The sequence below is a fragment of the Hevea brasiliensis genome, chromosome 13 (genome assembly GCF_030052815.1).
Source record: "Hevea brasiliensis isolate MT/VB/25A 57/8 chromosome 13, ASM3005281v1, whole genome shotgun sequence".
NCBI lineage: Eukaryota > Viridiplantae > Streptophyta > Magnoliopsida > Malpighiales > Euphorbiaceae > Hevea > Hevea brasiliensis.
The window spans coordinates 59294577-59309235 of NC_079505.1; the positions used below are offsets into that span (position 1 = coordinate 59294577).

A 14659-nucleotide genomic window follows, 5' to 3' on the forward strand; every position below is an offset into this window, starting at 1 on the left:
TCCCACCATTTTACCTTGAATCTCCTAACAAGGATATTGTTGCCATGTTGTTGATGATATTCAAGGAGCCAAACAACGACCCAAGGTGGAAAGAATTTTGTACAGAAAAGAAAAATGGGCGAGAATCATTTTTCTTTTTCTGAGGGTTTGAAATGTTATTTGAACAAGGTAAAACTTTTCAGTACTTTTGGGATGAAAAGGTTTGGAAGAGCTCCAAAGTAATTGCACCATTGAACAAACCAGGAAGGGATTTTTGTAATGTCAAATTGGTTTTGAAATAGAATAACCAAGAGTGGCTATTCTCATGGTTTTGCATGAGAAAGATATTAAACCAGGCTTGTGATAATCCCAGTCATTAAAGGATGAGCAGTGGTTTAACTCAGCTTTGAAACTAGCAGGAAAAGTTTTGGATTTTAAAAGGTCTTGACCCCATTTTGCAAGGTGAATGATTATTTGTATCTGACAGGTTGAATAGGCTGGTCAACATGGTTTTTTATCAAGGAATAATTGTTTGAATTTTGCTGACTTGGTTACTTCAAGAATTGTCATATAGTAAGGTTAGGGTTTTATTAAATCCCATGGTTTAAAATACCAACCTTGAGGGAAAAATTTTGAAATTGCTACAAAGGGGTTATTGTCATAAAATTCATCCTCTATAGTCAATATGTTTCGAAAATGTGATTCTAGAAAATATTTAGAAACTTTTTTGGTAATGTTAGTTTGGGACAAAACAATTTGAAAATTGTTTGGTAAACTATTTTGAGAAATGGTTTTTTCAGAAGAACTTTCCCTACTAGGTTTTGTAGAGTCTGAACCTATGAGATGCTTTGTAATTCCATAAGCACTTCTGGAGACTTGGATAGTGATTCTACCCATTATTGGATTTGTAATTATTTTTCTAGTGACTGGTTTGCAATGGCTTTTTCTTCTTCATTTACCATATCTATTCATGATTTGATAGGTTGGCTTGAAGAAATTGGTTTTATTGGGTTTAGATTTTCTGGGTTTTGAACCATGGATTTTCCTTGTTTTTTCACACCGTCAAGCTCTGTTTTGAAGAAACTCTCTAGTTAGAAAGCCTAGAATAGAATTTGTATCTCCTTTAATAAATTCAATTTCAAAATAAAAAATACTAAGAATTGCTTGCCATTTTGTAAAAATTTGTTTAAAGGCAATGTTTTGAACATCTTTTTGTAAAACTTCTTTTACTGATTTGCAATCAATGTGAAGTAAAAACTTTTAATTGAGTAAATCACTTTGAAATTTTGCAATGCACATGACAATTGAAAGAATTTCTTTTTGGATAGTTGAACAATTCTTTTGGCAATCATTCCAATATGCAAAATGAAATTGTACTATGCATTCCCTCTCATTTTAAACTTGTTATTAAATACCACCATATCCTAACTCTGAGGTAGCTGTTTTGACTATCTTAGGAGCTAAAGGATCTGCTAGATGTAAATAAGAAATATTTTGGATTTGTTTCTTGATCTAGCAAACAACTTCAGTGTGCTATTCTGTCCAAGGAACAAGGTTTTTCTTTAACCTATCATACAAAGGCTTTACTAGACGGTTAATATTTGGATAAAAATCTAAGACATAGTTGAGACTTCTTAAAAATCTCTATAACTGAGTTTTGTCTAACATTTTTTCAGAGAATTTATTTGCGAATTCTAAAGATCTCTCAATGGGTGCTATAGTTTCTTGAGTGATTTAATGTCTGAGGAACCTAACTCTAGTTTGAAAGAGAGGAACCTTTAATTTGGAAACAACTAATCCATTCCTTTTAATAATATGGAAGAATTTTTTGAGATGCTTGAAATATTGTTCAATATAATTGGAAAAGATAAGAACATCATATATATAGACAATGCAAAATTTGGAATATGGACTAAAAATTTCATTCATAATCCTTTGGAATTCTGATGGAGCATTCTTTAAGCCAAATGGCATGGCTGTCTATTCATATTGTCTAAAGGGTACTGTGAATACAGTTTTGTATCTGTTTTTTGGATCAATTTGTATATGCCAAAATCCTAATTTAATGTCGAATTTCAAAAATATAAATGCGGAGTGTAATTTTTGTAAAAGATCATTCTTATTTGGAATAGGATACCTAATCGATTTAAGAGCTTTATTTAGAGGTTTGAAATTGATTACTAATCTTGGAGTTCCTCTTTCTATTTCTGAATTTTTGTTTACACAGAAAGCTGCACAACTCCAAGGTGACATAGATTTTGTAATCAATCCTTTTAATTCTAAATCTTGGATCTCCGTTTGACAATATTGTTCAAGATCAACATTCATTTGGATTGGTTTGGCTTTTGTAAGGATGTGTTTTCATCAAAATCATTTTCATATGGCAAATCGACCACATGTTGTTTTCTATTCCAAAGAGCATTTGGCAAATTAGAATAAATTTCTTTTTCGATTTGAGTTTTGAAATAAGAAATTTTTTATTTTATTAGGTTATTTTATAACTGATGTTCTATTTTTTGTAGAGAAACATCTTGTTTTAAAAACTGTAAATATTTTTGTTTTCCTTGTATTAAAACGTTAATCGCATTCTCATAAATGGAGCAAGCTTTTATAAGATTGCGATTGTTTTTGGTTTTTCTATAAAATAGAAACAAGATTTTTTTCCTTTTGTTTTGAGAGAAATACTATCATAGTTAACTTTATAAGGAGTTATCAAGTTAATGAAGGGAGTCCCTAGGATTACACTATGATGGATATCTCTTACTAGAACAAAAGAGAATTTGATCAAAAAATCATTATTAGCTATAAATGCTTCATTGGTTTTTTTATGAAATCATTTTGGAACAATTCCTTCTTTAATACAATTTAAATATGTTCCTATATCAAAAAGGGTAATTGTATTAATTTTAAAATCTCTAGAGAAAATAATTGTAATTTACACTAAATATTTTTTCTAGAAGTAATCTATTTTAAGGCAAAGAGAAAATCTTCTAAAACATTTTATAAATTTTCTATTTTTTGAGTTTCCTCTTCATCTTCAGATTCTTCTTGGGTTTGTTTTAAAAGTAAAGTTTGGAGAATTTTTTAGTCTTCTATTTGTTTTTCTTTCATAGTTTCGAGTTCAATTTTTATTGCTTTTATTTTTCTTGGAGACTTTGGATGGTCAATGGTTGTTTTGAAATTTTCTTTCTTTCAAATATAGATGTGAGATCATATGTGTTTGTACTTGTGGAAGGTAGAAGTGAAGGTGTTCATGCCAGTTTTTCTTCAAAAGATTTGAGGATTTTGTCTAAAAACTCTTTCTTGTATTTGGGGATTCCAAACATGTTTTAGGACTTCTAAGCTAAACTCTCAATCCTTTGAAATCATGTTGACTTATTTTGTGCTTGGTTCAGATTCTAAACTAGAGTTAGAACTGGAAGAGGAAGTTACTAGCTCGTCCACTTGTAAGGGTTCATTTGCAAGCGTTCATTATCTTCAGTGAGTTTGAAGAGCTGATTTCATTCTTAGTTATTTTGACTAAAAGAGAGGTTATTTTGCTAATAATTTCTTCTTCTAGTTAAAGTTCTTAGAGTTTTCTATTTATTTTATAATATTTGGAAATATGGCCTTTCTTACCACATTTGTAACAGGTGACGTATAGTAAGTTTGTTTTGGATCTAGGATTTGTTTTGTTAGTCCTAGAGTTCTTTTTTGAATATTTTTTACTGGTCCTTTTGTAATAAGAGTCTTGCTGGGGTTTTGAAGGTTTTTAATATTTATGGGATGATTTTTTTATATGGTTTTCTGTTACAAGTTCCTCCACAGTTTAGAGTTGAGGTTTTTGTACCTATGTTGAATTGTTTGTAGAATGACCCTAGTTCTTGGTGAATTTTCTTCATTTTCCACTTCAAGTGTTTTTATAATTTCAAATCCTGAAAGGTCTTTAAACCTTTTTTTTTTTTGTGAGACCACCGAGTTCACCATAGGTTAATAGATTGTAAAGGATTGGGTTTCCAAAGGTTTCGTTGATTTTATTCCTAACTTTTTCTAAAAGGGTTGGAAGTTCTGCTAGGAATTTTTCTTTTCAGAAAGGCTGGTTCGAATCTTCACTAATATTACCCTAGTGAGACAGGTGTTTTTATAGTATTAGAAGTCACTGACATTTTTGCATCTAAAGTTTCAAAGTAACTCAGCGTTTTTATCTTTGAGATGAGAAGGATCACCTACAAAATGTAAGGAGATTGTAACAATTAGGGTGGCTACAACATCCTAAATTATTTGCCCTAATTTATCAAGTATGGGTGTTCCATCTTCATTAGTTTTGATTGATCCTAAGATTTTCACTTGTTGTAGGGGAGTGAGATGGTAATCCCATTGCCCTTTGAACTGTCCTAAAAATCCTGCTATTAAGAGTTTAACAATGGCTTTATCTTGGGTTCCTGACTGGGTTTTGTAAGCATTTGATGTCATGGTCATTTGCTGAAAAACTAAGGATATTGTATTCAGACATACCATTTATGTTCCTTTTACAGATAGTGGATGCATTGAATTTTAACTAAGTCAGAATATTAGGTGTCTTTTCTATGCCTATGTTTAGAGATGTTATTAAAAGAGGTTTTATTTTTTGCTAATAATGCCTAATTATTTCAGGGTTTTATTGGGGGTTTTGTTTTTCTGATTCATGTTCCAGGATGTTGACACTTTTCTGAGATGCTTGAGGAGTGTTAGGTGCTATAGGGGTAGAAGTAGATGCTTCTAATCTGCTGAGTTGATTCCTAATAGCTTCCATAAACTTAGTTTTGCTATTTTGTATATTTTGCTAGCTAGTTTTAAAAACTTAAAAGGGTTTGAAAATAGGGTTTTTTAACTTTGTATTACTAGTTTTGGGAGTTTCAACAAAGGAAATTACTACTTTCAGGGCTTGTTCTATTCTAGAAAGTTGGTTTCCTATAATATTTAGAAGGGCATTTGTAAATTATTCTGTTCAATAATATTTCTAATATTCACAAAATCACTCTCATTTATCTTTTTGTAAGGGGTTGCTTCTACAATTTGGTCAAATGGGTTATCTTAATTTGTCTAAGAGGAGGATGATCTGACTATATCTTTCTACCATCAGAGATTTCTCATTTTGGTTTTTAACTCCTAACTATAATAGGGTTTAAAGATTTTGTAAATGGATATGAAATGCAGTTTTCGAAGGTATACATCTCAAACCAATCAAAGAATAGAATATGAGCTTGATGTGTTTCAACAAATTCATAAAACTATTTTTATATATCATGTCTTTATTGCAAAAAGTATTCGAAAAACCACAATCTTTTTTGCTCATTCTCTTTTAAATAGAAATCATTTGCAAGAAATTTTCTATCCACAATAAATTCTTTTTGTAAAATATTTAGCTCATTTGCTACATTTTCTGTGACTGCAAAAAAGGTTGGGGAAGTTAAAGGTGAAACCTATTATTCTATAGTTTCTATTTGTAAATTTATATAAATTGGATGGGGAATATTTATAGTGTAATTTATGTTTTGTAATGAGGTGTTGGGTATATCTGATGTAGAAAACCTAGGCTGTATTTTATAAGGTAAGTCTTCAGCTGAAGGAAGGTATAGACACTGTTTTGATCTTTCTTTAGGTTGTTTTGTAAAAAGCATGTTTATGACAGAAGGTAGTTGTGAAATTCTTCCTAAGTCTATGGTACTAGATGTTGAAGAACCATCTATATATCTAAAACTAGTTTGTCGAAGCTAAGCTTGACTCTGCCATCTGTATACTGAGTAATATGTCTTATATTTGTATTGGGTTTTGAAAACACTGAAAGTTCAGGTTTTACTACATCTTCTAAGAACTACTAATCTGGTAAGGTTATGTCTTTTCATAAGATGGTTCCAAGGATGACAGTATTGGATTTGTAAGATCTATTTGCAAGAGCAAAGTTTCTCTTTTTTTTGCTTTGGAACAATGTTTTGTAGCAAAAGCTGAAACCATAGCTTTGCAATGGACTTTGAAGATCAAAGTAAGAGGGATTGATCTTTCAATCATTTTGTAATTGTAACTTTTGATTTATAACACAAGTGATTTTAAAATGTTTCTACCACTTAAAGAAACAATAAAATTTAAATAGCAGTTAAAAGAGATAGGTTCACTATACAAATTTGATTTAACTGAACTAAGCAATGAATCTGAAAGTTTGTAAACCTAGAGTCTGTAAGAACTGCAAGAATAGAGGCATTTAGTCCTTTTGTAAGAGGCTTAAATCCCACTTGGACTAAACCTATTTGGATATATTTGTACTATTTATCTTTATATTTTTGTAAAGAGTTTTGAGAAAGAAGATGAATGGTTTCAAAAGGTTTTGGAAGCTGGATATCTCTTTCTTTAGTTTTGATGGTAAAATTTATTTTAAAAAAATTGTATTTTGAAGTTTTGTAAATCTTATTTTTTTTGAATTTTTTCAAATTTCTCAATCATCAATTGATTTTTTAATTAAATTATTTTATTCCTTAATATCACAGTTAACTGGTAAAAAATTTATTTAGCCAAAATATTGTACACTCAATTAAATTAGTACTCTAAAACTTATCATATACACAATGTGTCTCTAAATTCGGGATGTTACATCGCTAATAATTATTTGACAGTTAAAATTTTATAAATATATATAAAAAAAGAAATATGGCTTGAACATCAATGTTTTTAAAATCAAGCTAAAGGTGGAATTTGTATTGACCATCAATTCGTCTACAATGTTGTAATTAATGTAACTATAAAAAATTAAGGTTAAAACATATATATATATATATATATATATATATATATATATATATATATATATATATATATATATATATTCGGTGCATACAAGAATTTTCCCCAACTAATAAGCGTCTCGTTTTCAAAACGTGGTTGAAATTAGGTAGCTGCGTAGTCCAATTAATTTTAAAATAACTATGTTTAGAGCATTTTATGAAATAAATATATAGCAGTTAATATTTTATACTTATTAATAGATAAATGGCATACACTTTTTTAAATACTCTTTATTCATAATGTATTGTCGTTTTGTTTATTATTTTATTTTAATAACATAATTTAGTTTTTTTATATTTTTAAAATCATACTACATAATCTTGTTAATGATAAAATTTTAATTAATTGTATTAAATATAATTTAAATTTATATTAAATTTTTGAATAATTATATGCTCGTTAAAATTAAATTAATTTTTTTATATAAAAATTTTCATTTCTTAAATAATTATTAATAAGTTATCTTTGAATATTTCTTTACAAGAAATTAATAATAACATCCCCACAAAACAAAATTATATAAAATATTGCTTAAGTGTAACAAAGAGTTTACTTTTTTTTTTTTCTAAGAAAAAAAAAAAGGAAATCTGTTACTTTTAGCGTGCAACCTGATTATAAATATATAATCCTAAAACTCACAATCATCATATATATATATATATATATATATATATATATATATATATATATATATATATATATATATATATATATATATATCTACATTGAAGCGGGCTGGTCATATTAAAAGCCCGACCCTATTCTTTCACGTTAACTATGTCTTTATCTTAGAATCATTTCTACTACCCTTAAAATATGAAGCTCAACTAGAACAAGCTTTTTCCCTTCTAACTGCTCACATTGATATGTACAATCTAGAAAATTGATGAGAAGATAAAAACCAAAAAAGATTCACACATTTCACTGCCACAAATGGATATTGTATGTGTAATCTCTTCATTGCTACTCCTGATTTTCCCTGCCCTCACGGCTACAAAATCCATGGCAGAATCCACTGCGCAATCTAAACGATTGGTTGCCAAATTGATTCACAGGGATTCTGTTGTCTCTCCATATTACAACTCCAACGACACAGTTGTGGAGCAACTAGAACGATCTATGAAAGCCTCAGCTGCCCGGCTTGCCTTCTTGTATGCACAGACTGAAAGATACATTATTGACATGAATGATCACTTTCAGCTCAGCCTTCTTCCCAGTGCCTCTGAACCCTTGTTCTTGGTAAGTTTTTCCATGGGACACCCACCTATTCCACAACTAACAATAATGGACACAGGAAGTAGCCTCTTATGGGTGCAATGTGCCCCTTGTAAGCGTTGTTCCCAGCAAAATGGTCCATTGCTAGACCCCTCAAAATCATCCACATATGCTAGCTTATCATGTAACAACCCCTTGTGCCGCCATGCCCCTGGTGGCGACTGCAACTGGTTGAATCAATGTGTGTATAAACAAACTTATGTAGATGGTCTACCATCAGTTGGAGTTCTTGCTACCGAACAACTTGTCTTTCAGAATTCAGATGGAGGCACAAACGCTGTGCCTGATGTAGTATTTGGGTGCAGTCATGAGAATGGGAATTACAAAGACAGGCGTTTCACTGGTGTCTTTGGATTGGGAAATGAAATCACATCTTTTGTAACTCAAATGGGTTCTAAATATTCTTATTGCATTGGCAATATTACTGATCCTAACTATAGATATAACCATTTGGTTTTAGGCGATGGAGCGAATATTGAAGGCTATTCAACACCTATTGAAGTAATAGGCGGCCATTACTACATTACTCTGGAAGGCATTAGTGTTGGAGAGAAAAGACTAGTCATAGATTATTCTAATGCATTTAGTTGGGAAGAGAAGAGGAAACGAGTAATAATTGATTCTGGAACTGCAATAACTTGGCTAGCAGAAAATGTGTACAGAGCACTTGACAATGAAGTTCGCAGTCTACTGGATGCGGTCCTGAAACCATTCAGGAGGGAGTCATTTCTCTGTTACAAGGGAAGTGTGAGCCAAGACCTTTTTGGGTTTCCAATGGTGACATTTCACTTTTCAGGGGAAGCAGATTTGGTGTTGGACAGCGAAAGCTTGTTCTATCAGGCCACTGCAGATGTATTTTGCATGGCGGTGAGGCAAGCTAGTGCCTATGGCAATAATTTCAAAGATTTCTCTGTGATAGGGTTAATGGCTCAGCAGTACTACAATATGGCTTATGATCTTAGCCAGTATAAGTTGTTCTTCCAGAGGATTGATTGTGAGCTCCTTGTTGACTGAATTGGGAAAATTTGTAACACAGTAACCATACTATTTCCTGTAAAAAATTCTATGCATTCATATATTTGTCAAAATTGATTATAGTACTATAAGTAAAAATTGGCAAGGAACCAGTGTCATAAAGAAACTACACCTATTAAGAGTCGGTTTACTCATTTCAATTGAGTGACTATATTTAATTCCTGTCTTTCGCAAGCTTGGGTTGAGAAAGCTTTCTCATGATCGCCTTTTAATAGTACGCTAGACGATAATCAGCCCGATGCAGCGAAATCACTCTTTTAAATTTAACTAAATAAAAATAAATAAATTTTAATAAAATAAAATTTTTTGTGATTAATTAGATTACAGTATTATATTTAATAACTAAAATTAAAATATTAATATAAAATAATTAGAATGTCGCTAATTTGTAGAATAGCTTAAATAATTAAGTATAGACATCAAATTAAATAATTGATTTTGTATTGTTTTTTGTAATTATTGTAAAATTATATAAATAATTAAAATGAATCAATCATTGTGAATTAAATATTTATAAATTTAAAAAATGCAAGGGAAGCACAATAAAGAGAAAATATATATTAATAGGAAATGAAGTACAAGTTGGTGTGAAAACAAAGAAGAAAAAAAAGAAAGAGAAAGAATCAATATGTAAATCAGGAAGATATATCAAGGAAATGCCATTTGGCATTTTTCTTACAGGGTTTGTCACTTGTTACTTTATATAATAACTCTTTTTTATACTAATTATTATTTAATTTTTTTTATTTTTATTTTAATTATTATTATTATTATTATAAAGCAGAAATGTATTCTCAAGGAAATTTCATGTAATATTTTTCTTAAAAAGCTTACCATATGTCACTTTTCATAAATAACTCTTTTTTTATACTAATTATAATTTAATTCTTTTTCTCTTTTAATTATCATTATTATTTATAATACTACCTTAACATAGGAGTGTTTGGTTTCGATTTGGTTCAGAGTTTGCCTAGGAATCAGAACCGAATCGAAATTTCAATACGATTTCGATTCAGTTCTTCATTGTTTCGGTTCTAGTTCGATACAGTTTTTAGTTTTTAGTTCCGGTTCGGTTCGGTTCTCGATTATTAAAATAATTTTATGTAATTATTTTCTTAAAAAGTCATACTTAAATTAGCATTTAAATTTTGAATTGGATTATTAATACATAATATATCATATAATATATCTTTTAGCTATACCTAAATTATATAATCTTTAAGTGTAAAGTGCATATATAATTAGGATTAAATATATTATATAATATAATAGTATAAGTATATCATATAATATACATTTTAACTATTTATTAATCATATAATATTCAACTGTAAGATAAAATATATATATATATATATATATATATATATATATATATATATATATATATATATATATATATATATATATATATATATATATTAAAGAGTATATTTATAATTAAGAATTATAGGGTAATTTAATGTATTTAGAACTAAAATTATTAAGAAAATATAAAAAATGAAATATAATATTAGGTTATATTTAATTCATAATTATATATACATATATAAATATATATATAATTATATTGAAAGTATATAATACATCTAAAAAAAAAAACATATGTATAAATTCGATTCTCGATTCGATTCTGATTCAGTACGGTTTTTTTGTTCTATTCAGTTCTCTTAAAAACCGTGCCTTACCTTAACATTTATGATTTAAATTATTGTTTTAAAAATTAAGACCCTTTTATGATTAGATGCAATATTTAAAAATTAATTTTATTATTATTTTTAATTTATTTATGCAAAAATATTATTTATCATATGTAACCCTTCATAATAATAATAATAATAATAATAATAATAATAATAATAATAATAATAATAAATAATTTAAAATATGACAATAATAACAACGATAATAGTGATAAAAGGTCACTGATAGCTATTACTTCAAAGAAAATTGGCTATTAATTTATAATATCTTAATCAACTATCATATAATTTAATCAAACTTAAATTATTTTATATCTTTAATAAATATTTTATTATATTATTATATTTTCTATTATTTTTATCATGAAATATTTGTTCAAAAATCTAGAGATAAAAAGGTATAGTTTACATAAATAGTTATAAAAATTAAATATAGGGATTTAACTTATTTATAATTAGTGTGTATTATTTTTTATGCTAATAATTTAATATTTTTTTATTTTACTTTTCTAAGATTAATTAATATTTATTATTATTATCATCATTATCGCAAACTTATAGCCATTAAAATAAAATAGCCAAGTAAATAGAAAATATTTTATTGTTATAAAAATTAAATTGAATGTTTTTGCTACCCTTCTTTAATTAAATAATATTTAATTGTAAAATTAAATTTTTATTTAAATAATTTTCATTTTTTTTGTCTATATATAGTATGTCATATGAGAAATTTGATATGCATCAAACACTCTCCTCTTACTAAGTATTTTCATTTCAGCTAAATACTCTGAAATCTTTTTTTGATTTGCTCTATTTTTTTATTATTTCTTTCAAAAGTTATTAGTTATCATTCTCAAATTTTATTTATTTAAATATATTTAACTAATATTTATTTAATTAGTAATTTTTTCTAGATTTCTTATTTAATATTTCTTAAACTTTTTAATATTTTATTTCACTATAATTATATATCGAATATAATTATAACTAATATTTTAATTATTCATATTTTATTATTATTAATTTTCAACAGAATTATTTTCAAATTTTAATTAAATATCTAAATTTTAAAGATATATTATAAATATGGTTATATCGAAGTTTAACTATAAGCAAAGATGATTAAAAAAATTAAAGTTATAATATTAAAATTATGAGATTTATTTTTTGAATAATATTATGTATTTTTTAACATTTATTATATTAATATAAAATGATGATATTTTAAAATTTTAATTTTTATAAAATGTATTTATTTTATATCATAAATGTATGTAAAGTGATAATTATTTTTATGAAAGAATTATTTTATAAAAAAATATCAGATTAATAAAAAAATTACACTTTACAAAAATTTAAAGAAATAGTATTTTTAAAAAATAATATAATAAAATGTTTTTTTAATTAATAATAATGTTATATATTTTCATTATTATTAAAATTAAACTATTCAATTCATTATTAGTAATTTAATATATTTTTATTACATTAATAACAAAAAAATTATATTTATATATTTTTAAAATAATATTATTTTCTCATTAATCTAATATATTTTTTGTAATCTACAAAAAATAAATGTTGATTTACATAGATTATGACATAAAATATAAAAATTTCATGAAATTTAAATTATTTTTGAATAAAGTAATCATATAAACTACTATTAATATAGGTATAAAAAGAAATAAATGGGTATTTTAATTGATTGCACCATAAATTAATTAAAATTTTATTATTATTACAGGTAAAAATTTATTCAAATTAAATTAAATAAGAGAGAAATTTGAATTGAAAATTAATATAATAGTAATAATTTATCTATAATGTAATTAAAAATTAAATTAAAAAATAAAAATTATAAATTATTCATGCATAACATGGGCATTATGCTAGTTTAATTTATAGGAAAAAAAAATCATAAATGTCATTTTTTTTTTGTAATAAATGTTTCTTCTCTTATTATATTTTATGGGATAATGAAATTGTTACTCCCATTTCATTATATACTTATTTAATAATAACAATGTAAAATAATTACTTACCAACATATTTAAATATTTAAACAAAAAGGTTTTTATAATTTCACTTAATATTTATCATTTTACAATTGTTTACACCACAATTTAATTTTAATATTTTTAGGCCTCGATTAATTAATATGTCTGAAATATTAAATTAAATTGCCAATTTAATGTAAATTTAATGTAACCAAGCCCATAGCTCAAGATAGCAGAAGACCAACAGTTAGTGAGTATTAATTATGGGGAGCCAGACTAATTAAATAATTTCTCATATAAGTGGGTGTTATTTATTAGGTAGTTACTGATTTGTAGTGTCTAAAAATATATACTGAAGGATGAGCATGGAAGTGAAGTAATGGGCAAGTGGGCAAGTGGACAAAGTGGTGTGAGTGGGTGGTTATGGGAGTTGAAAGTGGTTACAGGCGGTTATGGTGTAGTGGTGTAATGGTGTTACTGGAGGAAGGTGGTTATGGGTGGTTAACGGGTAGTTACAGGAGGATGTAAAGTGGAGATAGTTGTGGAGAAAGTAGTGCAAATTTGGTAACCACCAAACTTGGCTACCAAGCATGTTTTCTCCTATAAATAGACGTGTTAGGCTTTACAGAAAAGAAAAAACAACACAGAATAACAACAATCAATCAATCAACACCTAACAGACACAATATCTTAACTCAATTTTTCTCTAGTTTAGCAATCTCTTTATATTTTCAAGTAATCTTTTACATTTCAGTCTAGCCTCATTTTTAATTCCATTCTTTGTTTTCAATTCAAGCAAGCAATTTATATTTTCTCAGCACATATTTTGATTCTCGTATGCAAACTTTTCAATTTTCAATCTAATTTATAGCTTTCTTATTCATATTCTAATTTCTAAAAATTAGCTCCTTAATTTTTTTAGCAAGCCAGTTTATAAGTTTTTGTAAATGTTTATATTTTCAAGTAAATTAGTCTTTCAATTTTTCAAAGCTCTCATTTACACTTTTTGCACCTATTTACATTTTTTCAACCAGCAATTTACTTTTTCAATCAAGCGTAAATTTTACATTTACTGCATAGATTTACTTTTTGAAACAATAAACTATGATCAATCTTTACTTTTCAAGCACAACATTTACTATTTCATGCACAAGCAATCTTTTAATTTTTCAATAGTCAATTCTAATTCTCAAACTTTTCAAGTTGTTCAAGTAGAGATCTTGATGAAGCGCATCCTAGTGGATTTAAGGAACCCAAGAAAAAATTTGGTCCTTTATTTCTCGCTAATTACTCCGATTAGAAGTCAGACCGACGCAAATACACTTACAAATGAAATCATACGCATCTCTAGCACGTCCACAATTCAACTCTCAAGTGCGAAAAAGGCCATATTTGCTTTTGACATGTGTAAATTGAGTAAAATCAATTTCACATGGAAACAATTTTTGGCACACCCAGTGGGACCTGTTTCTACTTTCTACTCTCTTCATTCACATTCAGTTCATAGTTTTCACGCAAAGGTTTTGGACGTCATGCTCAAAACAATGATTTGTTATGAAAAAGAAGCCATAAGGCCCAACCCTAAAAGAGTAGCTGATGAAGCTGAACTCAATGACAATGAACAACAAGTCCTTGACAGCGAGTCACTTGTCGGATAAGAGATGGCTCTAATTGTATTTGATATAGTTAGCATTGGCATTCAGATTGCTCAATAAGTGACAAAACAAATTAAAGCTAGCATTAAAGTTGCTTTTGAGACTATTTTCAAAACAATATTTGTTTAACTAGAATGGATTAGCTGAGAGTTCGTGAAGAATCTACTTGAAGCTTGATTACTCGGGGGGCAGGCAACAATCTTAGGTATTCATGTAG

General features: G+C 27.4%; 1 protein-coding gene across 1 annotated transcript; it reads left to right on the plus strand.

Annotated features, from left to right (window-relative positions):
• Nucleotides 1–7728: 7728 nt before the first annotated feature.
• Nucleotides 7729–9179, plus strand: LOC110656448 (aspartic proteinase CDR1). Its single transcript, XM_021813196.2, has one exon. It carries the CDS (start codon nucleotides 7777–7779, stop codon nucleotides 9061–9063), a length of 1287 nt encoding a protein of 428 aa, XP_021668888.2. The 5' UTR covers nucleotides 7729–7776; the 3' UTR covers nucleotides 9064–9179.
• Nucleotides 9180–14659: the final 5480 nt, after the last annotated feature.

Excerpts from the sequence above, each read along its gene's own strand:
- LOC110656448 (XM_021813196.2), top strand. The coding sequence starts at position 7,777 with ATGGCAGAATCCACTGCGCAATCTAAACGATTGGTTGCCAAATTGATT.